Here is a 26489-nt window from a genome sequence, read left to right on the forward strand (position 1 = left end):
ATTATTTGCTATATCCAAGTCCTCAGAACTGTAAAAGTTGTACTAAAATAGCTTTTTGCTTTGGTGGCCTTGCTCTCTCTGACTTCCTGGCAGCATTCAGGGTTGGCATTCATTTTACAAATGCTGTGTGTAGTTTGGAGACTCTCAAAGCTACATGTACAGTAAATGTGATGTTGCAGTAATGATGGATCAATTCAAATTTAGGTCTGTAATTTGGGAAAAAAGCCACTAGCCTTCACAAAAAAAATAATGTTGAAGTGACTTCAAAGAGCATCTTAATAGTCCCATATTGTGTGTAATTAAAAGCTTTTACCCTTGAAAGCAGGGCTGTTATAATTTGCTAGTCAGAATTCCTTTCTACAGTCAACTAGATGGAGGTAAACTTTTATGATATTAAGAATTTGCCTCATGCTGTAACATGAAAATCCATTTTTCATAGAACAAAAAAATTTCTCCTAATGCTTTTCTTCATTTTTGGCACACTCTGAAATCCTGACAGATAGTGTCACCGAAACATGAAGATCTCAAATTTAGCATTGCAAGCATTATCTTCAGCTATGCATGAATTTGGCTCTGCAGCTTCTGTTTAGAAGGAACAAGTGGGGTGACCCAGAGTGTTTCACAGTCTAGAAGGCAAAGTTATTTGTGTGGCTGTTTCTGCAGAGTCCTTGTTCTCTTAGGTTACTCTGGTTTCATTAGGGGGGACAGCTTGTACAAATGAATAGTTTCTCTTTTGAGCAGGCAGTAATAATTTTCCCATGGTAATGGCTGGACAGAGCTGTGTTTTGGTACCAAAATAAACTGTCCGGCAACTGGAATATTCACTTAATTATGGGACCTCTTTTGTGTTGCTTAAAGTGGGCTGTCTGGGGGGGCCTGGCGCAGGGAGGATGTGACTGGTATGAAAGTGTTTTGCCCAAGCTCTGGGCTGGCTTGCTTTTTAGGGTTCACCTCTCATAGTCAAATTGGCAAATCTCTGCTCTATCCATCTTTGTCACCTACACAAGTGATTACATGAAACATTTTTCTCCTTAAGAGCCTGTCATATAATGAAGATTTTTTAAACTATCATTTTATATCTAGTGTTTAAAATGGAGGGTAGTAATTGTACTCAAATGTGATGGGAATAGGGCTGGACAATCACTATTGCAGTTGCATAAAAACTGTTACAATCACACTTAAAAAAATAATAACAACAATATTTTAAAGCCCCCTCCTCAGTGCCTGGTTTGCAAGGCAGCAGGTGCCTAATGCAGCTGCCACAAACACAGGAGCAGGTTTAACTTGGGTCTCAGCGTGGGATTTGCATGTGAACTGTTTCAAGTGCTCATGTAAATCCTACCCAGGTAGCAGCCATCTGAAGGGATGAAGGTGTTCCTCATAAAAGATGTGAGGGTCGTTATTTTTTTCTTAGAACTGCCAAAACTGAAACACAAGGAGAAAAAAAAGACAAGTGATGAAGTTGGACCTGTGTGGATGGAAAGGCTGCATGCAGAATGGAGGTCTCTGGAGGTCTATCTAGAGCTCTGTGCACAAATATTCCTGTTTGTAAATTTGTTCCATGTTCCTACTGAAATACTCTTCTAAAATCCCATTTTGCTGTGTTTCTAAGCTGGCACCTTAGAAAATGGTGACCTTGCTGATGCTACCCTGGCAATGGCCAGAAATTAGAGCTGCAGGAAAAAAAATTCCCTGACTAAAATGTGGTATTTCACCCTGAGGTAAAATTAGTTTTGAAGTAATGAACAAAAAAATGAATCTGTGTTCCCTGGGGTGGTCTATAACAAGTCTTGTCCTTTATGAAGTAGCACCCGAGGTTTATGTAACAGTATTAGGTTTGTTCATTTATTAGACACAAAAACATTTACATGGTTTCAAAGGTAGGAAATCTGTTGCTTAGACTTCACTTTAATGAAAGGTTAGAAAGAAATGAGAACGGTGCGACTTCAGCCAGCTTGTTGGCCCCAGGCTCCATGTTGTTTCCTTCTGCTCTGTCAGGAGTTGTCATCTCCTTGCAGTGGCCACCACTTTGCAGCAGTGAAGTCACACGAGGTAAGGAAGAACTAAAGCCTCTCATGTAGAGGACTGGGGCATCTGCCCTATGAGGAAAGGCTGAGAGAGCTGGGTCTGTTCAGCCTGGAGGAGACTGAGGGGGGATCTCAAATGCTCATAAATATCTAAAGGGTGGGTGTCAGGAGGAGGGGTCCATTCTTTGCTCTGCAGTGTCCAATGACAGAAGAAAGGCCAATGGGCACAAGCTGGAGCATAGGAGGTTCAAATTAAATATAAGGCAAAACTTCTCTTCTGTAAGAGTAACAGCACTGGGACAGGCTGCTCAGAGGGGTTGTGGGATCTTTTACTCTGGAGTCATTCAAAACCCACCTGGACACGTTCCTGTGTGATAGGCCACAGGTGATCCTCTGCTAGCAAGGGGGTTGAACTAGAGGATCTCCAGAGGTCCCTTCCAAACTTGATGACTCTGACTTGACTCTTCTTCCAGCCTCTATTCAGCAGGTCCAACTGCAGTAGCCTAATGAGCCCAGTAACAGAAATAGGTAACAAAATGATAAGATTGCTGGTTTTAATTCTTCTTGACTCTGGTGCTGGTGTTTCCCAGTGATTGGGAACTACTGGCTTTGGGGCTTTTTAACAGTAGAATAATGTGAAGAGTGTTGTTTGCTTAGATGTCTTGTGTCCTTTTCCCTACTGCTGGCAGGCAATTTGAATACAGTGTGTCCTGATTGTCTGCTGGTTTATTGTTTGGTTTTATTTTTAATGTTTCAGTAGCATCCATGGCCCTGGGGGAAAATTTAAATTATAAAAATTAATTCTTGTCAGATTGTTTTGTTTGAATTTCAAGGTGTTTTGCTGTTCCAGAAATGTAACAGTGTCAGTAGCAGGATAATGAGGCCAGATTAATCCAAACCGGTTTGTTAAGACTTGTAATTTTGGATTTGGAGAAAAATTATTCATCTTAACATGGCTAATACATGCATCCTGTAGGGGTGGTGATAATAAGTTCATTAGATGTCTAGACATGCAGTTACACTAAATGCAAGCAAAGTAATTGTTTTGTGCATGTGTTGCATGTAGGAGATGCAGAACTGCAATACTGGGAGCACTGGTGTAGCCAGTCGGGGCTGCTGTTCTGGCATGCAGGAATAGCTGTGTGTGCTGGGAGCGGGGGGCTTTTAATTGCAGATTACTGATGGTCAGGGTTAATGCTGCAGCACAAAGGGGACAGTTGATTGCTGTAAATTCTGGTTGGAAGATTGTTGATATGTTTTGAAGGGGACCAGTCCCCACAAATTTCACTACAGCTTTCTGATACAAAATGATCCCTGCTTAACCATGGCTGACTTGCTTTGAGGTGCTGGCAAATGCTTCAGCACAGAGATGAGTGACTTCAACAAGTGCACTGATTTGTACTTTTAGGTTTTGAGGTTAGGTCTGCAAAAACAGTTCAGAGTAACTTAACCCAGAAGGCAGAATGAAGAGCATTTTTATATGGAAAAAGCTATTTGGATGATGGGCATATAGGAATGTAATTGCTGTAGATGTTGAGTCAGGCTACTAAATTTATGAATTTTTATTATGTTGAAGTGTGATGTCTTTAGGTTTGTCTTCAGCAGCTTGAACTTGCTAATGTTTTGTTCTGCTAGAGACATTAGCTTTTCAGTGTCAAGTTGGAGCACTGCACTGTAAGAGGGAAGAGGCAGGCTCTGTGCAATGGGTGTTTCAAAGAGCTGTGCTGAGCCAACACTCATTATCTTGACTTGGCAATTGAGATGCTTTCTTTCTAGCCAGCAGATTCCTGCTTTTGGGGGAAACTTTGCTATAGTGAACTTAAAAAGAAACTCATCTCCCCATGCAATTTTATTACCAAATTTTAAATTACAAAATTCATAAAAGGAGGGTGAAGTTACCATCTCTGGCTAGTGCCAGACTCCTGTCACACTGTTCTGGACTATGGACACTTTTGCTAGAGTCTGTTAATTCTTTCTGTGCTGTTCCTATAAATGTCCCAGTTGAGGGAGTCACTGACTTTCTAGGAAAAGCAGTAGTTGAACTAGTTTGGTGTTTGTTTCCAGCCTTGGGCCAGGTTGAGCAGTTACCAGAAGTGGGAAGCAGCCTTGGGAGGATGTGTACAGGCTGCAGCAGTGAGCCCTCTCCTGTTTGGGGGAGGCTAGAGGTGGAAATGAGATCCTCAGCTTCCTTTGAGGGGAACAGGTGAGTTTCCAGTTTTTCTGCAGTCTGAGGTTAGCTGATTGTTAAGGTTCCAGTTTCCACAAGATGGAAGTCTCCGTGAGACATCACTTTCTCATTGACCTTCTGGTATTTTCTTTCTCTGAGACATTTTAAATGGCCAGTGCTAACCAAATTCCCATGCCATATTTTTTCTTTCCTTTCTCTGCTGGAGTTTTGCCTTCCCAGTGCACGAGCAGGGTAGTTATTGGCTAAGGAGGATGTAGCTCAGTGACATGAGATAATTTGTTCTCATGGGCCATGCATGTCACAGGGAATGAGACCCCTAACACTGTAATCCCAGCCCTGACCATGACTTGCTGTACTTTCTCTATGTGTTTCTTTCTCTCCATGATTGTCAGTAGTAACCTGCCTTCCAGGGAAGTCCATGGGCGGCCAGTAAGAGGCTTGGCAGTGGAAGGGGATAACTGTAAACTCCACTTGCACAACATGAGCTGTTGAATTTCAACTTATGCAGCCGAGCACTGCTTTTTTAGTGCTGTTTTGTACCAACATGAACATAGCAGGATGTTCAACATTCCAGACCTTTCCTGTGGGGGAGTGTTGTCCCTTGCAGCAATTGTCTAGGACTGGCACTCGTGTCTGGGCTCCCTGCGGCAGTCGGGGCCTGGCAGCAGCTTGCAGAGAGTGACTGCTTCCATTTTATGGTTCGGTCAAGATGAACCCTAAGGCTCAACTGTGGGCCAGTTTCTGTGCAAGTCCATCTCTGCCAGTAGCAAAGCCAAGCAACCCAATCTACTGGAAGTGTATTTGAAAATTGATGCCAGGCTCCCAAACTGGAGAGCACCAGCCTGTTGTTCCCTTGGTGCTGACAGTTGCAGGAAGGCTCTGTTCTAACTCTCAGATGTTAGCTAGTATATGTCATTAACTGGGTATAATTTTGCTTCAGAATGAAATGTTCATTCAAAAGAGACTTAAAAAAACATCCTGATGTTTTTAATGTCTGGGTAGGAAGTGATGCTGCATAGAGCAAGGCATACATTTATTGTTAGAGAGACTGGTTTCATGGCAACTCCTGCTTGTTACTATGGTACACAGAAAGTCCCAAAGGCTTTTACTGTCCATCACTTCTTGGGTCTTGTGAGTAATCTGGATACAAAACCCAGTGATGTACATTAACAGTGGAGCCAGAAAACAATATGAAAATACTGTACCTGAAATGCTATGGTTGTCTTCTTGCCCCAAAAGGCAAATATAAAACTTAATTTTGCATAGTAGTTTTTCTAGAGTCTGGTAAATAAAACTTGTGAGCAGAGCAGGAAGAGAAGGAAACAGAAATGGAAGGGATAAAACAGATATTTCTTTTGCCCCAGAGGAAAGTCCAGAGTTATGGAAGTGATAACCAACAAAACCAAAGCAGAAACTCATTGCTTTCAGAAGGTGGAATGCCAAAGGCCCTGCTCTGAACCAGTAAGAGAGGATTTGCTGAGCAGAAACAGTTATGAAAGTTTTGAAATGAAGTAGTCCCAGTTGATTTAAAGACTGGAACAGGGTGTTCTAGGTGCTCCATCCAATTCCAGTTTGCCTCCCCATGATTAAGTTCACTGACCACTTCTGGCCTCTCTAAATCTGCTGTGTATTTTGACTCTAGTGCAGTAGTTTACAGAAGGAGTTGATTCTTTCCAAGACTTGAACTTTATTGTTTCCTCTTTTGAAAATCATCCCAATTGACAAAAATTCCTTTTCATTGCTGTATCAATACTGAAATGAAGTGTTTCCTTCAGAGTCCAGGTTGAACTGGCAAACTTTATGATCAGAAGAAACAACCACTTCAAAGGTGTGTGTGCATGAGTTGCAGGATTGGTGAGTCCAGGTCAACACCAAGATCCTGTCCAGCTGTCATTGTTTGTTTTTTTTTTTTGTCTAGATTGTATCCAGGAACAACCATGGAAAGACAGAAATACTGACCCACTGATTTGCTGTTGGTTTTCCAGTGCCCCACAGTTGTTCTGATAGTCCGTTCACTTCCATAAGTTTGAGTTAATAGAGTTATTCGACACTTTACCCCTATTGATATCTCACCAGCCTGATTGGCTGGATGAGAGACACAGGAGGTGTGTGAAAGGATGAGAACTGCTTTGTAGTTGCACAAAACCTGTAGGTGGGGATTCTTGTTTTGTACATGAACATTTTAGTTTGGTTTTGCTTCTGTTGCCAGGCTGCCAAATAAAGTTTAGTGCTAACAGCAAGCATCCCACTTCCAGTGAAACCCTCTTTTTTTCTTTTCTTAAAAAACAACAAAAAAAGTAGTCATTAGACATCTTGTTACATTGACCACAGGTGACACAGCAGGAGGAAGTTGTCTGTGGTGAACTGAGCTGTGCAGCTTTGCTTGGACCTCACGTACAGTATCATGCTAACATCATATTTTGGTATAAAGGAGGAGGGAAAAGAGACAGTTGCATGAAGGCACTAATTTCTACCTGTTTTTTTCTCTGTATGTTAGAGAGAGATGCAAAAACATCGGTTTGTAGTTTACATTCAAGAGGGAGGTGGGTGCACAGTTGGCCTCCTCCTTCTTCCCTCCTTGCACAGTTAGTGAATTACACAGCTGGAGGCAGCTCAGGGGTGAAAAAAAATCAGGGTATAGAAATACTGAGCACCTACTAATTCTTATTTCAGAGAGGCTTTCCTATTGTGCAGTATTTTTGTTAATCTCACTTTATTGGTACTTCTGCTTGTAAAAATAGGTCTAGGAGATGCTTCAGAGCAACCACCTAATTAATGATTGCTTGTCTACAACAGTGATTTATAAGCAGGTTGGTTGTCATTTGGGATCTTTTCTCATAGAAATGGCAGCTGTAATAAGAGAGATAGCACAGGGCCATGTTATGATTTAGACTTTGTTCTCTGGCAGCAGAACCAGAAGTGTAAGTTAACCAGCTTTTTCCCCACTTTTCTTCCTGTTAGAAGACCCTTTTCCCCACCCCAATAAATACCTGGTGAGGATGATAAATGCATAATGCTTTTCCTTAGGCTGGGTGTGCACTTGTCCTTCCAACTTCTGGAGGTTTGTGGGGAGCCACAGACCTTTAGTGGGGAGCCTGCTGCCCTTAGAAGTGGCAGCTGGTGCTCTGTGTTGATGCAAGACTAATCAGGTTATTTTCATTAAGTCTTTATCTGTGTTACATTGTTTGCCTTAGAGGATAAAATGTGTGGTGCTGGGCTGTGTTTCTGGCTCAGCAGTGTGCAGGTTCAGTGCTTCTGGACAAATGCAGGCAGAGTGATGAACTGCTGTAGTTTTTATGGGAAGTGTTATTGATGAGCTGAGGGAGTGCACTGCAGCTCCGGTTCCTGGAAAGAAGTTGCAAAGGTATTGCTGCCAGTTGGAGAGATTTACCAAGTGGAGGTGCAATGGTTTTAATAACTGGAATATGTGTAGATTTTGCTCAAAAGAATTGTTTCTCTTCTTCTCTTGCAGTTCCCTGCACAGCCAACCCCTTGAAGGAACAGTAATTCTTCAGTCCTGTGCTCCAAAAGACCTTGGACTATTTTCTGCTTCTCAACTCTCTTCGCCTCCCCCGTTTTGGTGAACGGAAGATCCAAAGAGGAGGATGAGGCAGCTAAGAGGAAAACCCAAAAAAGAGACCTCCAAAGATAAAAAGGAGAGAAAACAGGCAATGCAAGAGGCCCGGCAACAAATCACCACCGTCGTGCTTCCCACCCTGGCTGTTGTAGTGCTACTGATTGTTGTCTTTGTGTACGTAGCCACTCGACCAAATACAACTGAATGATGCAGCTCCTCAGACTTTCTTGCTTTGGGGTATTAACCATTTTATCCAGTGCCAAGAGGAACTCTCTGTCACTCTTTTAGTACTTTTCAAAGGAACTTGCTGGTATTTTCAGTCTCTTTTGGTTAGGGTCCCACAGTTTCTCTTTAGGAATGTTACATAAAACGTATTAGTGAATGCGCCAGTACGTTTTATGGTCCAGTTCATGTGCCTTTCAGACTTTTAGAATGGTGTTTTTCTTAAATCTGTTTGAAGCTCTATATTGTAAAAGGAAATCATGTTCTGCTATAAATTTGTAAAAAAAAAAAAATCAGCTTTCAGCTTTTATCACTGAATATGGATAATGTTGCTCCCATGAGCTCCTGTCTGTTTCTCAACTTCCAAAGAAGTATATTTCTTCTTTGTACTTAATGTCACATGAAGTGCTTTGATTCAGAAAGGATATATTTATTTTTTGAATAAAGAGAGAAGTCTTACTTGGAATCTTCAAATTATTTTGAAAAAAAAAAAAAAAAAAAGTCACTTATTGTGAAAGCCTACATTATGTAATATTTTTTTCATGAAGCACCATGTAGTTCACTCAAAACTTTTCTTTTTTGCTGTGAGATACTAAGATGTAAAGTGAATATTTCAGGATCCCCTGGAAGGAATCTTACAGAAGGTGGGAAGGGAGATTCTACCAGATTATGGTGAAGTAACTAAAAAGAAACTACATAAGCATGTAGTTGTTTATCTGAATGTTAAATATTTAAATCTGTATAAAGTGGCAATAAAAAAGTGATTTTTGGATACAGCCCTTGCTTTTCTTTCTTTTTAAAGGCAGGAAAAGTGTCTCATCTGTTGCTGAGATGAGCTGCTGTCCTGTGACATCCCCCTCTCCCCTTCACGTAAAGGGGAGTTTTATTTGAAGAATTCATACTATAAATTCTGATCAAATAATCCTGTATTCATCTCCAGCTCTTTTAAGGCCCTCAGGAAGTATTAACCTTCAGAGGACTTTGGGGAGGGAATTTCAGAACTCTTGACTGCTGCTTAAATACACGCCAAGCAAGGAAGGACGTGGTGCTGCCGCGCCCTGAAGTGCAGCAGGAAATATCTCTGTGCTGAAAGCCAGAGACGCCTCAAAGCTCCGTTTCCCGGATCTCTTCTTTGTGCTGCCTTTGGGCACAGGGGATAGTCCCAGGACTGTTTTTAGGAATGCCAGTGACAGACCAGGCCTTGCTGCCTGCATTAACCCTGCTTGTGGTTCCTGCACAGAACCACAGTTACTGCAGAGCAGTAACTCAGGGAAGCAAATGCAGTTCCCTGCAGTGGCTTTGCCTCTGGCCAGTGACAAACTAACACAGCCACAGCCCAAGGTGAGGCAGGTGGCCAGTGACCCTGGGGTGGCCTCGGCTCAGGATGCTTTGCCACTGGCCTAGAATTAATCTGGCTCTGCAGACCCAATATGTTTTAGAAACAGAAGGTTTGCTAAGAACTAAAAGGAAGGGTTGGGATATATGTACAACAAACCACACAGAGATGGTCACCGTGGGATGCCCAGCAGTGTGTTCACCCCCATGTGTCCAGCAGGAAGGCAGCTGTGGGACCCCTATGCTCACTGAGACATGTGATGAGACTGGGAATTACCAGTGCTTTGGTAGAGGGAACTGCTGCCTTCAGCTGGAGAGATCTGAAACCAGGAGTCTGTAAAAGTCATTGCTTAGTCGGTGTTGTCTTCCAGCTGTTTCTGTTCTCCCAGGCACCGAATCCTTCTTGCCCTGTTCTTATGTTATCTGCAGTCAGGGATGGCTGCCATGGAGCTCTGATTGTTTGCCCATTTTTCAGAAGAGGTGCCCAGCTTGAATCAAATTTGTGCCTGAGGAAGTGTGTGTAGTTTAAATATGGGTATTCTGTGGGGTACTTGCCATCGTGTGTAGATTAGAAGCAAACTTCCTGCTAACCTCTCCCATAAGAGGAGAGGAAGATTTATCTTCCTCATCTTCCTCTTCCATAGATTCTTAACCAAGGTTTTCCTCTCCCTGCTGGTTCCATGGCACTTTCTGACAGCTCTAACAAAGTCCCTGTGTCTCTCCCTTCTCCAAGTAGCAGGTTTATTTCAGTCTGTTCCACCTGCAGGGCTTTTTTATCAGCCTGAGCAGTATCTCTGTAATTTGGAAAGCCTCTGAAACTGTTCAGAGTCATTACATGATTTTTTTCACCCTTCATTTTCTGCAAGAGTTGGGTCTGTGACATGTAAGAGCAATTAACTGGCTGATAACTAAATTGGTAAAAGGTCAGTTGGGTTAGATAATAATTAAGATTATTTTTCTAATGAGATGTTTAATTTCTACTGCTTTTTTCTTATGCCCTCCCTTTGTCTCTTGTCATCAGCAAATTCTTCAGGTCACCATAAAAATCTCTTTGGAGACTCTCTCTTAATGCTAATAAGAGACATTGTGTATTCCAGTTCTCTGAAATGTGCTATTTTCTGAGTACTACTTGAGAGGAAAATAGTGTCACACATCCTGAACTGTTGTTTATGCAGAAGCTACAATTTATTTCACAGTTTGAATCTTAAAAAAAAATAAAATACTACTACTAAACAATGAAGCTGGATTCTGACATTTTCCAAATTCCCTTTTACTAGTATCGGATGTAGGAATGTGCATTTGGAAAATGGTATGAATCCTCTGTAGACAGGACCTGTCAACAATCACTGGGAGTAATCGGGGAGTAAATTAATGGCAGTTGCCCAAATGTCAGCTCCTGTGTACTTCTCAGCTGAAGGTGTAACTGTGTCTCTGGTGTTCTAACTGTGTGTGTTACTCCAAGTGTCAGTTGCCTTCAAAAATGCTTTAGAAAAAGGGTCTCAAACCTTTTCCCAGCATACAGTGGCTTGTGGGCAAAACTGAATGACTTATTACAAGCTTTTTACCAGAAAACTCAGGTGGAGATACTTCTTCAGCAGCATCTTATGATTTCTAAGAGTGCTCATTATCAGGTGAAGCCATAAAAAACCTGCCAGTGCCTTCTGATAAATCAAGTTATAGAAGCAATTTTTTTAAAAAACAGTTTTTCAAAGCATAAATCAAATCTGAGTCAAATACTTAAGAGATCAAGGTTTGAATGGGGTTTCATAAATGTCTTTGATGTGCTAAGAAAATAAAGGCATCGTGTCAAGTACCGCACTGGGTCAATGCCCGTCTTTGTTACACCTGCCCCCCACTCCCCAAGGGAGAGAAACCAGCAACACCTCTGGGGTCTGAAGGGAGCACTACACAGATTTCCACAACTCAGAGAGCTGGCTCTTGGTCTTCTGTTTTAGTCCCTCTACAAGGAAACGTTTACTTATTCCCACCCTGATGTTCGGAAAATGGCACACGCAGCAGAGAGAAGGCACAGTGCTTCAGATTTCTGTTGGATGCCCAGATGGCACGTGTACAGCTCTGAACACTCCTGTAGCTCTGGAAGGTGTGAACGAGCCTGCGCTTTTTTGAACCTGTGTGACAGAAATGTTTCTAACCAGGAGAAGATTCTTATGAGGGCAGGTAGTGCCAGTTCACACACCATGCACCAGCAAAGCCAACTCCTGCCATCTGCACCCCAGCCGAGTGCCTTCATCATCCCCACAGACAGAGCTGTTCTCTGCACTTGTTTCAACAAATAAAATTCTTGTTATGGTGCTTAATGTGGGGTACCAAGGACCAGGACTTGTGTGGGATTTCTATCTCCATCTGGGATTGCACAAGGGCTCCTCACATTAAGTAAATCCTACCTCTGTCACAGGAAGTTCACTGCTGGGATGGCTTAGGACTGTTCTTTGCACACAAACGTTCTTGTGAGGTTGTAAGGGCAAAACCATTCTTGGTGAATTTCTTTCAAAGCCCCTGGCAGTTTGGTTAAGGGTAGATGAGAGGGACAAACCAATGGGTTTGTTGGTTTAGGAAGGGAGGCTGGAGCACAGTGTATCAGTCTCTAGGGGTGTTGCTCAATCCACTAGTGGAAATTTAAATGCAGTACAAAATTACAGCCTATTTATGGATTTGAGAGTGTCCATGTGATTAAATAGTAACTCAGACAAAGTGAACTTTGAGATCTGAACCCTACAGTGAGGAAAAAACAACACAGAGGTCCCACATTGGTTCAGCTAATTCAAACCATGACAATCTTTAACCTACTGATTCCTCAGCAGATTGCTGTGTCTGAGAAGAGAAAAAACTTCCCCAGCCCAAGGCAGTTGGTGTAAAATCTAGTGGACAGCTATTTTGCATGGAATCAAATGGAAAATAGAAGTGATTGTGAAACGATAAAATTGGCTGGTTTAGGTTGTAAAGCCAGATGGGAATGTCATCCAGGTGATACAGGGTAAGGACCTTCCCCCAGTGCCCTGTCCCTCCTTCCAGCTGTTTGGTCTCTGGGAGACCCACAGGCAGGAGGGGGCAGGGCTGGGTGGGGTGCAGGTACCCCAGTGTGTGAATACAACATGACACACCATGGATGTAAAATCAGCTGGGACTGATCTCATTAGACAGCCTGTTGATGACTTTTCTCATCCCCACCAGGGCTGTTCAGCCTAGTTCTGAATTACGAAGTGGTGATGGGCTCGATTCTGTGTGCCAGTGCACCATGGTTACCTCAGGAATTCTAACCAGTGAAACTATGATTAAACCCCAACAGTGAGACTGCAGGTTGGGCACTGTCTGTGGGGTCTCTGATCACAGCAGAGATTGATTGGCCTTTGGCTGGGTAAGCTAAAGCCACTGTTCAAGATGACCCATCAAAAAAGCAAGAAAGCTGTGCCTGAGATTTCTCAGTTTGTCCATTTCTGTGTTTGTCTGGCACCGTGTTGTGCTGCTGCTGTTTGCATGTCCCTCTGTGTATTCACAGTACCCGCTGTCTCTGAGACACTCTCCCATTCTTATACTCCTGAATTTCCCATACAAAAAAGAAGACTGTAAAAAATGGTAGAAAGAAAATTCACTGAACACCCAACTTTCATGTGAGCCACTTCTAAATGTTTCTGTTCAGTCACTGTTGTTTCACTGACAGCCTCATCCAAGTAAGTTCTGGGAAGCAAATTGGAAAGAAATGGTCTGGCAGCTCTTTTACCACCAACTATTTCAAAATTATATCTCAATGAAACATGTTGGCAACTGTGTGCACACAACCCCTATTTTTTCTTCAGTGAAAAAAGCTGGTGGCAGCCTGAACCATTGTTCTTTTTATTTAAAACAGTTCTTTCAACTGTGAGCCAAAAAAACAAGCTTTTCGGTAAAGCTTTGAAAAATCATAAGAGGTCCAGCAGCTTACAAGCATTTTCCATTGCCTGGCCCTTCACAAGGTAGAACAGAATTTTTCTGTATATTTTGGGTGATCGTAGCTCCCAAAAATGGCACCTTGTCCTGTAAAATGTATTTAGGATTAATAATTCATTTTCTTTTTTTCATTTTTATTGCTGCTTGCAGACACTCATAGCCTTGGACCCTTCTGATTATTCCTTTTTTTGACAATATCCATCTCCAATCCCTGTTCATAAGGTATATATAATTTCTCAGTCTTTGTTATTTCTGCTGTCCAACACTCTTTTAAAAACTTTTTAGTTTGCCAAATAACTTGAAATGTGGTACATGTTGTACACGCTGTTTTTGGCACAATAACAAAAGGAACGTATTTCCTTCAGAAACCTCTCACCAGTTCCTACCGTTTCATACAGGTGAAGTGCTCAGAACCAGCAGTGGGGCTCTGATGGTCCTGGCAGTAACGGGCTCTTGTTTATGTCTGTGATGGTTGCATGAGGAACTTTACTCAGTTTGGCTGGTGAATAGAAGGGTGACCTTCTGGGTAAGTATGTGTTAAAAAAAATGGCACTTTAGTCCATTCTGTCTCAGGACATTTGTGGCATAATAGGTTCTGAGCAGGAAATAACTGCAAACAAACAGGCTGTTCAGATACAGGCACTTTGCTTTTCACGGGAAGTTTATTAAATGGTCTTACACACCAGCCAGGCTGAAACTGACTCTGTTGTTCCATTAGCCCAAGTTAGTCACTTGGCCAGATCTTAAAAAGCTTTATAAAAAAACCTTCCTCTTCTTTTGATAATTTCATTCATTCATTCTGTAGCATCACACAGACCTATATGAGCAGAGGGATCCTCAGGCTGGGACTGGACACATTTTTCTTGGAAGATCTGGAACATAATCTGCCTTCTTCCATGTTTAAATCTTGCAGTGGGCAAATGAATCTGGTTAACTGGCTAGTAGTCTATTTTTTTTATTTTTTTTTTCTCCTTCCCTTCTGAAAGACAACATTTTGCTGCCTTTTGCTTCTACAGATCTTTCCCAGCTTAAAATTTAGCTTCATTTCCAGAGGTTCCTAAATTTCTTCTTTTAAAACTCCCAGATGCATCTTCCCTGAAATTGAGGACACATATATATTTAGTTTGTTCAGATGTCCTTCTGTCATCTTTTTATTCAGTCCTCGTTCCTCCAGCTGAGTCTAGTAATTTCCCTGAATTTTCCTGTAAAAGGTTCTTTGATGTCCTCATTTTCATTACTCATTTCATTGCAAACCAAGCCAAACTGGTATTTAAAATCTTGGTATTTTGTGTAAGTGGGATGTAGTATATTTTGTCTTAATGGAAATATAGCTTCCAAAAACAATCTACATTTTTGCTGTGGTCTTGAATATTAATGAGACTCCTTTTACTCACAAACTGGAGCTGTTTGACAGTCTGGGATTATTTTTATCCAGATTTTTTCAGGAAGTTGGCAACAGTACTTTCTGGAAAGCACTTCTTCAGTGTCTCTTTCACTGAGACTGGTGGTTCATCAACACTGTCTGTAATTTCTGTTTCACTTGCACAGCAATAGAATTCAGTATGAATTGCAAATAAAAGGGATCTCAATATTATGCAGTTTTTTGGCATATGGAGTTGAATTAACTCTGCTCAGCTTTGCATGTTGTGTTTTATAGAAAGATACGAAGGGTTTAGTGCCTCACCTCAAAAGAGCTATCTGAAGTTAAAGGTTTTTTCCCTATTCCAACGCAGTTAAACAAGGAGACAAAGTAGTAGCAAAACATCAGTAACAAAACCAGCGCTTTTGAAGACAGGATTTAAAAATTGCCAAGTATTAAAGTCAGGTGTGTAAAGCACCTGAGATCAAGCTCTGTCTGGTGAAAGGGGCAATGCAGGTGGCTTCAAAACATGTGCTTTGCCTCATCATGTTCCTCTCTTGGGCCAGGATGGCTTAGAGCACAAGAAAGAGCTCCAGCCTCTCCTCTCAGGAGTCCCAGGGGCTGTTTCTGTGGCCAAGAATAACCCAAGCAGAGATAAGCTCTTCATGCTAGGAGCAATGACATGGCTGAAGGCCTCTACTATTCTTGTTCTGTGCAATCTAGAGAATTTCTCTTGGCTGATTATATTTTCAAGGGAATAAATTCCACTTATTAGTCCTCTGTCCATCACAGAATTGAAGATATCTTTCTTCATTGACCCTGCAGCGACAGGGTCACTGCTGCCCACAATTTAACTGTGCAAAACTAACCTGTATATCTTAGAATATTTTTAGAGTATGATATTTTATAATGTAGTCAAATTCCAATATACCTAAATCCATAGGATAATGATTATCTTTTTCAATCCTTGGTATTAAAAATGTATGCTATTGGCAATATGCTTAAATACATGGAACAGCTAGTTGCAGATTTTAGTTCTAAGACAACCGTGGGTGTTTACTTGGTTTTATTTTCTTAATTGTGTGACTGGCTTAAGTATGCCTGCACTGCTGGCTCCTGGCATAGTTTTTTACAGTATTTTCAGAATGTCTTTGCAGTTCTTCAATGTGTAAATTTAAACGTTCTTCAAACTCTCTTGTATGTTTCTCTTCCTGTTGAAGGAACTTTTCTGTGGTTGCAAGGAAGGACAACTCAGGGGGAGGCTGAGAGATGAAGAGAAAATCAGAGTTAGTAAAAAACAGCAAGTACTAGAATGTGTTTGCATTATCAAACTTTAGGTTTGAAAACCATGTCAGCCTATAGCAGCTAATAACACTATAACACTCCATTATCTCTCCAAGAAAACATGAATTTGGGTCTACATTTTTAAAGGCATTCAGGTGCCTAAATGACAGAATGAGAACATGATTTTTGAATACCTGCGATATTTACAGCATTAGGATGTAGATTTGCCATTAAAAATGTAAATATTCCATTAGGCAAAATTAGGCTGCTTCAGAACCTCCAAAATCTTTGGATCAGCTAAATCATCACTGGTACAATTCAGACCAAGACAGAGGACAATCATCTGGTGTTTGGAACTGCAGAAGATAACTAGTGTTGGGTACTGCTGATTGCCTGCTGTAATTTTAGCTCTGCTTCTGTGATGTGATGCTTTCTGGGAAAAGGAAGAAAACCTTTGCTCATTTTAGTCCTATCAACTTCAAGCCCTGATATTCTTGAGAATGTACTAAATTTTATTTGCTGCAAGTAGCTCACTGAAGAATCTTCTTTCAATTTAATGAGCATTTAGCAGACTGAGATACAAGCCATACTAAAATGAGTCTCAAAATGGTTGTCATGGGATGCAGAGTTGTATAAAGCAAAGGACATGAGTGAGTTTTTGCTGGAACAAGGTCTAAATTCTTAAGCAAGAGTTTTTGTTAATTCTTTTTGCTAATACTTAAGACGCATTAATTTGGATGCCTTTATCAAAATAAATATGAAATAATTTTTCTCAGCCTAAAGATATTCTTAAAACAAACATAAAATTTAATTCAATATTTATTTGTATTGATAAATTCATTTTTATGATGTGTATATTTTTAACAGTTGACTGAGAAAAACAGTATAGGAGCTGTAATCCTGAGTAAGAGAAAGATAATTGTATGTCTTTATATTATCACATACTGAGAAAGGTGATTGATATTTATTAGCTATAATTAAATAATCTATTGCATACTTTAAATAACTGATAGAGTTATTAGTATAGAATGTCTGGTTTTGTTTTTCCTAGGATGTAAAAAGGAGTTTCTCTCTCAGCACATCAATTAGGAATGCCTTCAAATTATCTTAATATTCAAATGTTTTGTGCATAAGGCCAATTTTATTCCACCTGTACATATTTATTCTAAGCTCTATCAGAATGGGGTTTTCCCTATTTTCACAGCAACTGGAGGCAGATTTGGTCTTTGCTTTCAGCCTGGTTCAAACTGCCCTTTAGCAGGTTCTTGAGCCAAAAGATACTAACTAGGGAAGTGCTTTAAAGCCCTATTCTATTCAAATTCTTTGTAGTAGACATTGAGATTTCATCTCAAGATTAGAGATTTCCTGTAGGAAACCCCTTTTCTTTTCAAAGCACATCAAGTAAGCGACAGCTGGAAATAAATTCTGAATAAAATACCATTCTTCTAGAGGGAGACAGGCTTTCTCAGGCTCTGTGACACACGGGGCTCCTAAAATGAAATTCACAGATAAAGCAGAATCTTCCTTTTCTCAGTCCCACCAAGTTAGTGTTTTAACAGGGCAGGGAAGAAAAAGTGACTTAATTTGCCATGTGGGAATGAGGAACCCAAAGATACTGGGTCATGTTGTGCCACAATACTTTTATCAGTCCCTGCAATAGCAGGGATAAGAAACAATCTTAATCTTCCAATGTTTGAGAAACTCTGGAGGGAGATCACCTGCCTGGTTTTCCTCACAAATACATGCATGATGTCCCACCCCTGAATCATCATTGTTTTCCCACTGTGTTCCTGAGATTTTGAATGCCATGGCTACATGCACAATCATTCCTTCATGGACTAGGTCACCAATGAATCTCCTTGTGGCATTTGGATTCAATGATAGAGTTGGCAGTACTGGTTTGAAGCATTGGAAGGCTGCTTTTGCATTATGAAGAAGACACTGGATCTGGAGGCTTTACCCCCAGAATCACCATGTGTTTTTTTTACTGAATGCCAGCTCTGAATTCACTGATTCAATACTCAGCAAATAAAATACTTCCAGTGAGAAGGGTAATAAATGGGAAAATGTGAATCTGAAATCTGAATTTAACAGGTGTCATCACCTAGACAAACAGAAAGTCATGTTGGGCTTTTCCATATGGACAGCAGTTTTACAGGAGCACTAGTCTTCAGAAATAAGTTACGAGACATTCAAAGAGATTAATTTTAACAACGTTTACAATTGCTGCCTGGTCATTATAAACAAACTGGCCCCATGATCAAGCTATCTTCCTAGCATGCTAGTGTCCTTGCTTCAACTGGTACTTACTTGGATGTGTTTTCCTTGAAATACACTGTGAACTCCAAATGAGACATTTCTGAATTCCCTCTGAGTTCAGAGAAGATTGTTGATCACTTAAAGTAAGCAGATCATGGTTCCCTACAGCTCCTTGCCTGAGGGTCAGACATCACTATCATTTTAGATAGGTCCCTAATGCACTGTGTTCTATGCACTTTGTGAGAAGGTTGTATCTAAACACGTCTAAAAAGCAACACTTCTTTTTAGCAACTAAGCTTTGCTTTGCAAGCCTCTGATCTCTTCTTTCACTATGTCCTTTATTGTCTTTACTTGCAGTGCCTGAGGAAGAAAAACGATAAAGAAGCTGCTTTAATCAATGTCTCACCTGAGACTCATTTTCCCTAGTTTTTTTGAGCTTCTTTTCCTCAGATAGCACTTCCTTTATGTCTTTCAGTTTTCTAACTGGAGCTGGATAGAAATGGGTTCATTGGTAAGCTTTCAGCTTTCAACCTAACTTGTTGTAGGTAGTTAGACAGCAGGTACTGGTGCCTGTCTTCAGCTTGCTTCTGCTCATGCATGAAAATAAAAAATGAGATGCCCAGGAAGTTGCTAAGCCATACAGGAAAGCTTTTAGAAGACTTAAGTCCCAAACCAGCCAGGTAACAGTAATACCTTAGAGTGAGAGGCAGGGACCAGAGCATGCCTCAGGGCAGGCTCAAGACTGTCAAAATGATTCCTAGTAATGGACAGTGCTAGAATTTCCACAACTTTCCATTGCAATCTACTTATTAAACATTTTCCCATCCTTAGAGTTAGAAAGTTTCCCGATCCTTAGTTTACATTTTCTTTGCTACATCTTCAATTTTTCTTTTCTTTGCAAGTCTTGAAAGCAAAGAGAGGCAATGTCTGTCCATCATGTGAAGAGAAACCTGAGAAGCTATTTGCGAGTACAAGTTAAAAGATCAAGATTGTGAAGCACAAGGCAGATAACTGGTTGCTCCAGCTGACAGAGAGGAATTGTGTAGAAATGGACTATTCTGAAGTGGCAAATAATCTTATTGCCTGTCCTATCTATCTATCTATCTATCTATCTATCTATCTATCTATCTATCTATCTATCTATGATCTACCTATCTATCTATTTTCTATAGGAAAGATTAAACTTGAAGCTGGATATTGGACTGTTCTATGGAGTAGTCTTCCCAGAGACTGGGAATGGATCAGGCAACTATTTCCACCACCTGGAGTACTGTGTCCAGTTCTGGAGCCCCCAGCACATGGACATGGAACTCCTGGAGCAAGTCCAGAGAAGGGCCACAGAAATGATCCGAGGGCTGGAGCACCTCTGCTATGAAGACAGGCTGAGAAAGTTGGGGCTGTTCCACCTGGAGAAGACTCTGGGGGGGCCCTAGAGCACCTTCCAGTACCTGGAGAGACCACAGGAAAGCTGGGGAGGGACTTTTTACAAGGACTTGTGGTGATGAGAGGGAACAGTTTCAAATTGAAACAGGGAGATTTAGATGAGATATTGGGAAGAAATTCTCTCCTGTGAAGGTGGTGAGACACTGGCACAGGTTGTCCAGAGAAGCTGTGGATGCCGCCTCCCTGCAAGTGTTCAAGGCCAGACTGGATGGGGCTTTGAGCAAGCTGGTCTAGTGGAAGGTGTCCCTGCCCATGCAGGGGGGTTGGAACTTGATCTTTAATGTCCTTTCCAACCCAAACCATTCTGTGATTCCTGAAGTGGTTCATTTCAGAAAAAGAGTATGCTTCAAAGCACTGTTCAGAGAAACAAAATTTCTCTAAGCTTGGAAAGCCTTGAAACAAGAATTTTTGGGGTTTTGGGAATTTCCAGTGAATCTCTATTGAGCTACCTAGCTTACTGTAAGGCAAAGGTGACTTTCTTCACACATGTAACCTCTAAGTAGGAACGTGAAAGGACATAAGCTTCAGTGGAACATAAACTAAGTTTGTCTGAAGACTACTGGGAGGACAGGTAAGTCTTTGTCTAAAGCCCTAGAGACTATTTATTTTATCTCTTCCCTAAATGCCAAAGGAGTGATTTCAGTAGTTATCACCTGCAGTTATGATGTTTACAATTGGTGCTACAAATATTCTTCAGAAAAAATGGTCAGTTATAACAGCTTCAAAAGTTTTGAACATTCTGGAGATTTCACTTGGGTGAAACATCAGTCCTGAAAACTTGGTCAAAGAACTCTGGTTTCCAATATATTTTATGTTTTGTGATTTTTTTGTTGGTTATTTCCCCCTCTCTCTCCTTGATGCAATTGCTTTCCATTTGAACCCTGAGCTCTAGAGCAACAGACTCTTGAAAGCTGTAGTATCCAATGTCAGTCTGAGTGATTATTTAATTCTGGTGATCTTCTGAACTTGTACTTGCTTCAATGACACTGATTTGGACTTAGACACTATACAGGAATTATCCACTGTTTAATAGTTTCATTATGTACTTTGCCCACACACGAGCTGCAAAGTGTTTTCCTTATAATCTTGTCAACTGTCTTGGCATTGACTGTCCTGAGTGCCAGCTGGGAAATAGGTTTCCCTGCAGCCTGCAAAAGTGTCTCAGAATGGACATTTTCCATGGGCTGGTTGCAAACAGGAGCTTTGTGGTCTGATGTCTCAGTCTGACACTTCTGACAGAAGAAAGGAGGAGAACTGGTGTTTATCAGACTTTCCTGAATAAAGTCCAAAGCCTTCTTTTTATAATTAGCAGTTTAAAGAGGAAGACTCCCTAGCCAGGAGGAACCAACAGCCATTTACTTAAAATTCTTGTGAAGTATAAGAATAGAAAAATGGAACTGAGGTCAAACACCTTGGACAATGTGGTTCTCTCCCTGTTTTCTGACTGCTAGAACACAGCTGCTGGACCATGTTCAGGGAAGGGCTGCACTGCAACTCCTGCTTCCCAGGCAATCCGTGTGGTGCTGCCTGTCTACAGTGAGATTCTGGACAATGAAGACAGTCTTCCAGCAGCTACTTCTCCAATAGGAAAGGATGTGCATCCATTTCTGAAGAGGACAGCAGAACCAGGGTACAACAATCACAAACTGCTTGAAGATGACTGTTGGTCTCATTCTCTTCTCTCCTACTTAAGGTGATGAGTGGCAAGAAAATTGCCTACTGGTTCTCCCCAGTAAATGCTGAGGTCTTCCCTCTTCTCTCTTTAGAGTCTCAGCCACACACCTGCAGCTCAGGGTCTCCTGGGTACCAAGATGCACGTATCACAGCTGGACAAAGAGAGAACTACACTCCATTCCTTACTGATCTGTTAGTTCTATTATTTAAGGATGGTGTGGCTGAGGTCTGGAAAAGAAGTGCTACATTTTCAAGCAGAAAAAACTAGTGGCCTGTAGTGGAGGCCTAAGATAGAACAGAAGATACTAAGGAACAGGATAAAACTCACATTTAAAGAAAGACATTAAGTCAAAGAATTATGGGAAGTTTTTCCTAAGAAGTTGCCCCAGGCAAAGTGGGATTTATCCCACTTGTCATGGAGGTTGGTAATCTCTAGTCTAATAAGACTGAAAGAAAGAATGTTTCTTTCTTTTACTGCTTCTTTTTTTAAAAATAAGGATTACAGAAGTTATAATTCCTGCTCCTTTTCAAATGCAACAGCTAACACCCCGAAAATAGTTGCAGCAATTTCATCCATCAATTGAGTACTGGGTAAGTTTGATTTGTCTAACAGCTCTGAAGGCAGCAAATTTGCAGGCATGATGGAGACACACCTAAAGCCAAGCGCCCTTACAGAAGACAACAGGAAGCAGAGGGCCCAAACACAGAAGGCAATGAGCTAGAATGTAGGAATCTCTTTCACAGTCACATCACAACATGTAATTATCATCATCATTATTAGCACAGAGGGATGGCCCAGTAGGGGGTGTTTCATCTCCAGAAAAAATTGCATTGATGTTAGGATAAGGTATTTCCATTTTTGCTGAGCTGGCACTGTATAAATAATAATGACAACCAAAGTGATCCAATTTTTGCCTCCTCCAGGGCTGCATTTGGTCCACAGATGGATCTTTGGGAATATATGTGTTATAGGAAAATAGTTACTTACAGATAATTGGATTTCTTCTGCATTGTAAGCAGGGCTCAGCAAGCTGCCTATTGTGTCCTTTTCAGGGAAGAGTCCACCAAAGCCCAGAGGATTCCCTGCTGGTGATGGAGATTTATCATCTGGTTTTGTTTCATGCCCTCTGTCCAGTGTATAAGAAGATGAAGTGCTATCACTTTTTGAACCAGCAATGCTTCCTTGGCCATATGAAGCAGGACAACAGTTCCTGTGGTATCCACTGGCTGTGAGTACAGCAGTCTGTTGTTGTTCCATTTCCCATGCGTCTTTCTTTTGGAAAGTTCTAAAAGAGAAAAAAAAAAAAATCAAAGTATGAAAAAGAACGAAAACTCTAAGCTATCACAGAGAAGCCAAGATTTTTTTTAAAAAAATTATTATTAATTTTATTTTATTTATTTGTACAGCAAGTTATGGGCATAAGATTATCCATTGCTAAGTTTCAGACTGGAATCCACCTGGCTGGAGAGCAGCCCTGTGGAAAGGGACCTGGGGGTCTTGGTGGGTAACAAGCTCAACAGGATTGAACACTGCTGCAGCAGCAAAGAAAGCCAACAGGATGCTGGGCTGCATCAACAGGGCATCACCAGCAGAGATAAGAAGTCATCATCCCACTCTACTCAGCACCTGTCAGACCACACCAGGAGCATTGTGTTCAGTTTTGGTCCCTGCTCTACAAAAAGGATGGGACAGGCTGGGGAGGATCCAGAGAAGGGCAACAAGGATGATCAGAAGATCTGAAGGACCTGCCAAATGAGGAGAGGCTGAGAAAACTGGGTTTGTTCAGCCTGGAGAAAAGAAGACTTTGGGGAGACCTTATTACCGTGTTACTTAACCGTGGTACTTAAAGGGTGGCTACCAAGGAGATGGAGACTCCCTCTTTACAAGGAGTCACATGGAAAAGACAAGGGGTAATGGGCACAAGTTGCTCCTGGGGAAATTCTGATTGAACACAAGAGGTAAATTTTTCCTCATGAGGAAAATCAAACATTGGAATTGTCTCCCAAGTGGTAGATTTCCCCACACTGGACACTTTGAAGTCTCAGCTTGACAGGGTGGTGATCCATCTCATATAAACTATAGCAGTACCTAGAAAGGTTGGACCAGAGGATCCTTGAGGCCCCTTCTAACCTGGCATTCTATGATTCTGTGAAGTTGCAGCAATCTAGCAATTTTCCACCTCAGTTACCATAACTGTCTGAGTGTGCATTCTCTGCTCTAGCGGGGATTTAAAATCACACCAATTTAAACCCCTTTGCTGGAGCTTGAGTAACCTTGTCATATAATTGTGGCAGCACAGGAGCTAAAACACAAACTCACCCTAGGTATAGACAATACCAACATTCTGCAAGTATTTGGTACCAATCCTTTGCCACAGATTATAAACTCTTCAGCTTTTCAGTGGAAGCAGCTCTGTAAGCTCTCTTCAGATCTGATAACTTAGCTTACAGTATGATGGGAACTGGAGTGAATTTAGCCCCACAGAGAGAATGAAATATGAAAGTGTATGTGAGATTGGAAAGAAAAAGTATCATTAGTGGTCAGATAATCAGTCAATTTTGATCTTCCATCACCTTCAACAATTATGTTCAAAGACCTAGAATTTAGAATAAATGCTTAAATAAGTTAATTTTAAAAACAGTACAGGAATCTTTGATCCTGCATTTTAAAAATACACTTAAAAAAAAATTGTACAGGAACATGTTTGTGTAACAAGAAATTAAACCTTGACACTAACAGAAGAATTTTCAAATATTTGATTATGATATTCCCTAACTCTTGTACCCCACTTGCAGTGCTCAGAATGGATGTGAAAGCGTATTTTTGTATTCATTTGTAGTTCTGTGAAGCAAAAACTATTATGGTTAATAGCACTCAAAAACCCCCCAGATAGCTATTTCTTCCCATACAAAATACCTTCTTTTCTTGACAGTTAAATGAACAATTCTGAAACCACATTGATAAGAGCAGAGGATTTGGAGACTGGCTTGCCCAGATGTCTGTTGAATTAGACTAATTTTCAGTTGCATTTTTACCTGTATTATATACCAAGGCATATAAAAAAAATTGAATTATTTCAGATTTAGTTAAGTTTCTGTAACAATATGTATGAGGTAAATATTTTCATTGTACTGAGGTCTGTGGTCTTGGTAAAATTGAAATTTTAGTCTTTGGAGGTAACTACTATACTTAAACATGAGAGCTCATTGCAAATATCCTAAAACACTTTACTAATTTGAACTGCAGCTATATAAGATTTTAAGGTCAAGTTTTATACCACTAAAATATAATTATTATAAATAATGTTATAGTATAGTCAGATCCAAGGAAAACTGATTCTTTTATTTATTTATTTATTTGTTTGTTTGTTTATTTTCAGACATAGTAAGAATTTGCCAAGCAGAAGGAAAGGACAGTTTTCTGCAGACATAATTTTCTAATGTTAATTTAAATATCTGGTGTTGGAAGAGAGTGGCTGTGCAGTCTTAATGGACCCTGCTTGTACATAAGCCCTGACACATGAAACTGAGCACTCCATGAATGGACTGTGCAGAATAACTAAGAGAACTAGCAAAGAATATATTTTTGTTATAGACGTAGTGATTAAGATACTCTGAATGCAACAGTAAAACAAATTATAAACACGAGGCTATCATATTATCATTACTACAGTATTATTAGAATTCTAACATAAAACTCTCTGAGAATATTCATCAAACCTTCCAGTTTTCAGAATCACCCAAGATGTTTACCTTTTTAAGGGCATAGCTTTCTCCTTTCTTTCATGCTTTTCTTTATATAAATACACTCTACTCTTTGGGCACAGAACACTCTTTTTCTTATTCCCCCCTTTCCCCCCCATCCCAATTTAAAGTCCATTCCATCTATTGTTTGGACAGTGAAAAAACCAGCCCTGGCTGAAGACAGATGGCATGAATAATAAAATCACAAGGTTGTTCTTTTTTTCATCTTCTGTTCTGACCTTTTTGGAAGTAATTTCCTCTGTAAACCCACAGTAAAGTCTGTGTGATCTGTGTTCTTTTTTCCCCCTAGAACTGCTTCTCTATGCATTTAATAACAGTTATTACTGTTAGGTTATACCTTACTTGACTAAGACCAGAATGTTCAGATGTGGGTGCTTGCAGTTATGGTAGCTTTTTAGAAAGACACCCCCACACAAAAAAAAAGGACTGTTTTTTTAAAGGAACTCCACTTCCTACTGTAATCCATAGGAGTTCTGGGACTGTTTGCTGTCTTGGAAAACATGACACCTACATTTAGGTACTTTGATATGAATACCATGCCTTCTCTTCAGACACATTTCACAGTTGGAGATTAAATTTCTGCCAGTTCAGCACAAAATAATATCAAAGAACAGAGTTCTTGTTTCAATACAAATATAAAGGTAGGCAAATATATGCAAATTAGTTTAAAAATGGCATTTGTTAGCACTGGCAATGGAAATACACAGAAACTGCAGTTCAGTAACTTACACTTTCCGTGGGTTTACTGTCATAGAGTATTTAACATCTACACACACTTCACAAAAATAATATCACTGTTGACATGGCGACGTATGGGACAAGAAGTGAAGAACAATGTCCTTGCAAAGGGAATTTATACAGACAGAATAGATTTTTCCAGACTCATATATAAAATCAGCCTGGTCCCTATGAGATCAATGACTTCAGTGGTGCAAGACAAATTCCTTACAGGCCTGTCCTGGTTGACATATCCTAGTCTTGAGAAAGAAAACAACAGGTCTTTAATGACCTGAGTATCTTCAGAATTCGTGTTGCTGCCTTTGCCTTGCAAGTGCAACTGCCAGCTTGATTTAAAAAATGGTTAAGAAGTATTTTTCTGAAGAGACTGTTTTGACTGCTTCCAGTTGATCTGTTGTTCTCACTGACCCAGTCGTGAGCGTGACACTGTGTGTGATATCCAAAGGGCAGTGAAAACTTCCTTATGCCACTGTCAACACGGACCCATTATGAGATCCCCAGCTATCCCAGCAGACATTCAGCCCCAGCCTTTACCCCCCTCACTTCTGACACGATCAAAGTGCACTTTGGCTTGATTTGTGTATATTTTATATTAAATAAGTAGCTCTGCATTTGGGAACTCACATGCAAGTTTTCATTTTGGAAGAATCAGGCTAAACACATCAGCTTCAG

General features: G+C 40.7%; 2 protein-coding genes across 2 annotated transcripts in view; one reads left to right on the forward strand and one right to left on the reverse strand.

Annotated features, from left to right (window-relative positions):
• Positions 1 to 7698: 7698 nt before the first annotated feature.
• Positions 7699 to 8573, forward strand: SMCO4 (single-pass membrane protein with coiled-coil domains 4). The gene has a single exon (XM_009998817.1). It carries the CDS (start codon positions 7821 to 7823, stop codon positions 7998 to 8000), a length of 180 nt encoding a protein of 59 aa, XP_009997119.1. The 5' UTR covers positions 7699 to 7820; the 3' UTR covers positions 8001 to 8573.
• A 7172-nt stretch (positions 8574 to 15745) lies between these two features.
• CCDC67 (coiled-coil domain containing 67) overlaps positions 15746 to 26489 on the reverse strand; it is a 45454-nt gene continuing 34710 nt past the window's right edge. The window contains exons 12-13 of the mRNA XM_009998935.1: positions 22303 to 22441; positions 15746 to 15916 (exon numbers count right to left, since the gene is read on the reverse strand). Of these exons, the coding sequence (XP_009997237.1) occupies positions 15746 to 15916; positions 22303 to 22441 (310 nt within the window). The remainder of the gene's footprint in view (positions 15917 to 22302; positions 22442 to 26489) is intronic.

The sequence above is a fragment of the Chaetura pelagica genome, unplaced genomic scaffold (assembly GCF_000747805.2).
Source record: "Chaetura pelagica isolate M959 unplaced genomic scaffold, ChaPel_1.0 scaffold100, whole genome shotgun sequence".
NCBI classification, from domain to species: Eukaryota; Metazoa; Chordata; class Aves; order Apodiformes; family Apodidae; genus Chaetura; species Chaetura pelagica.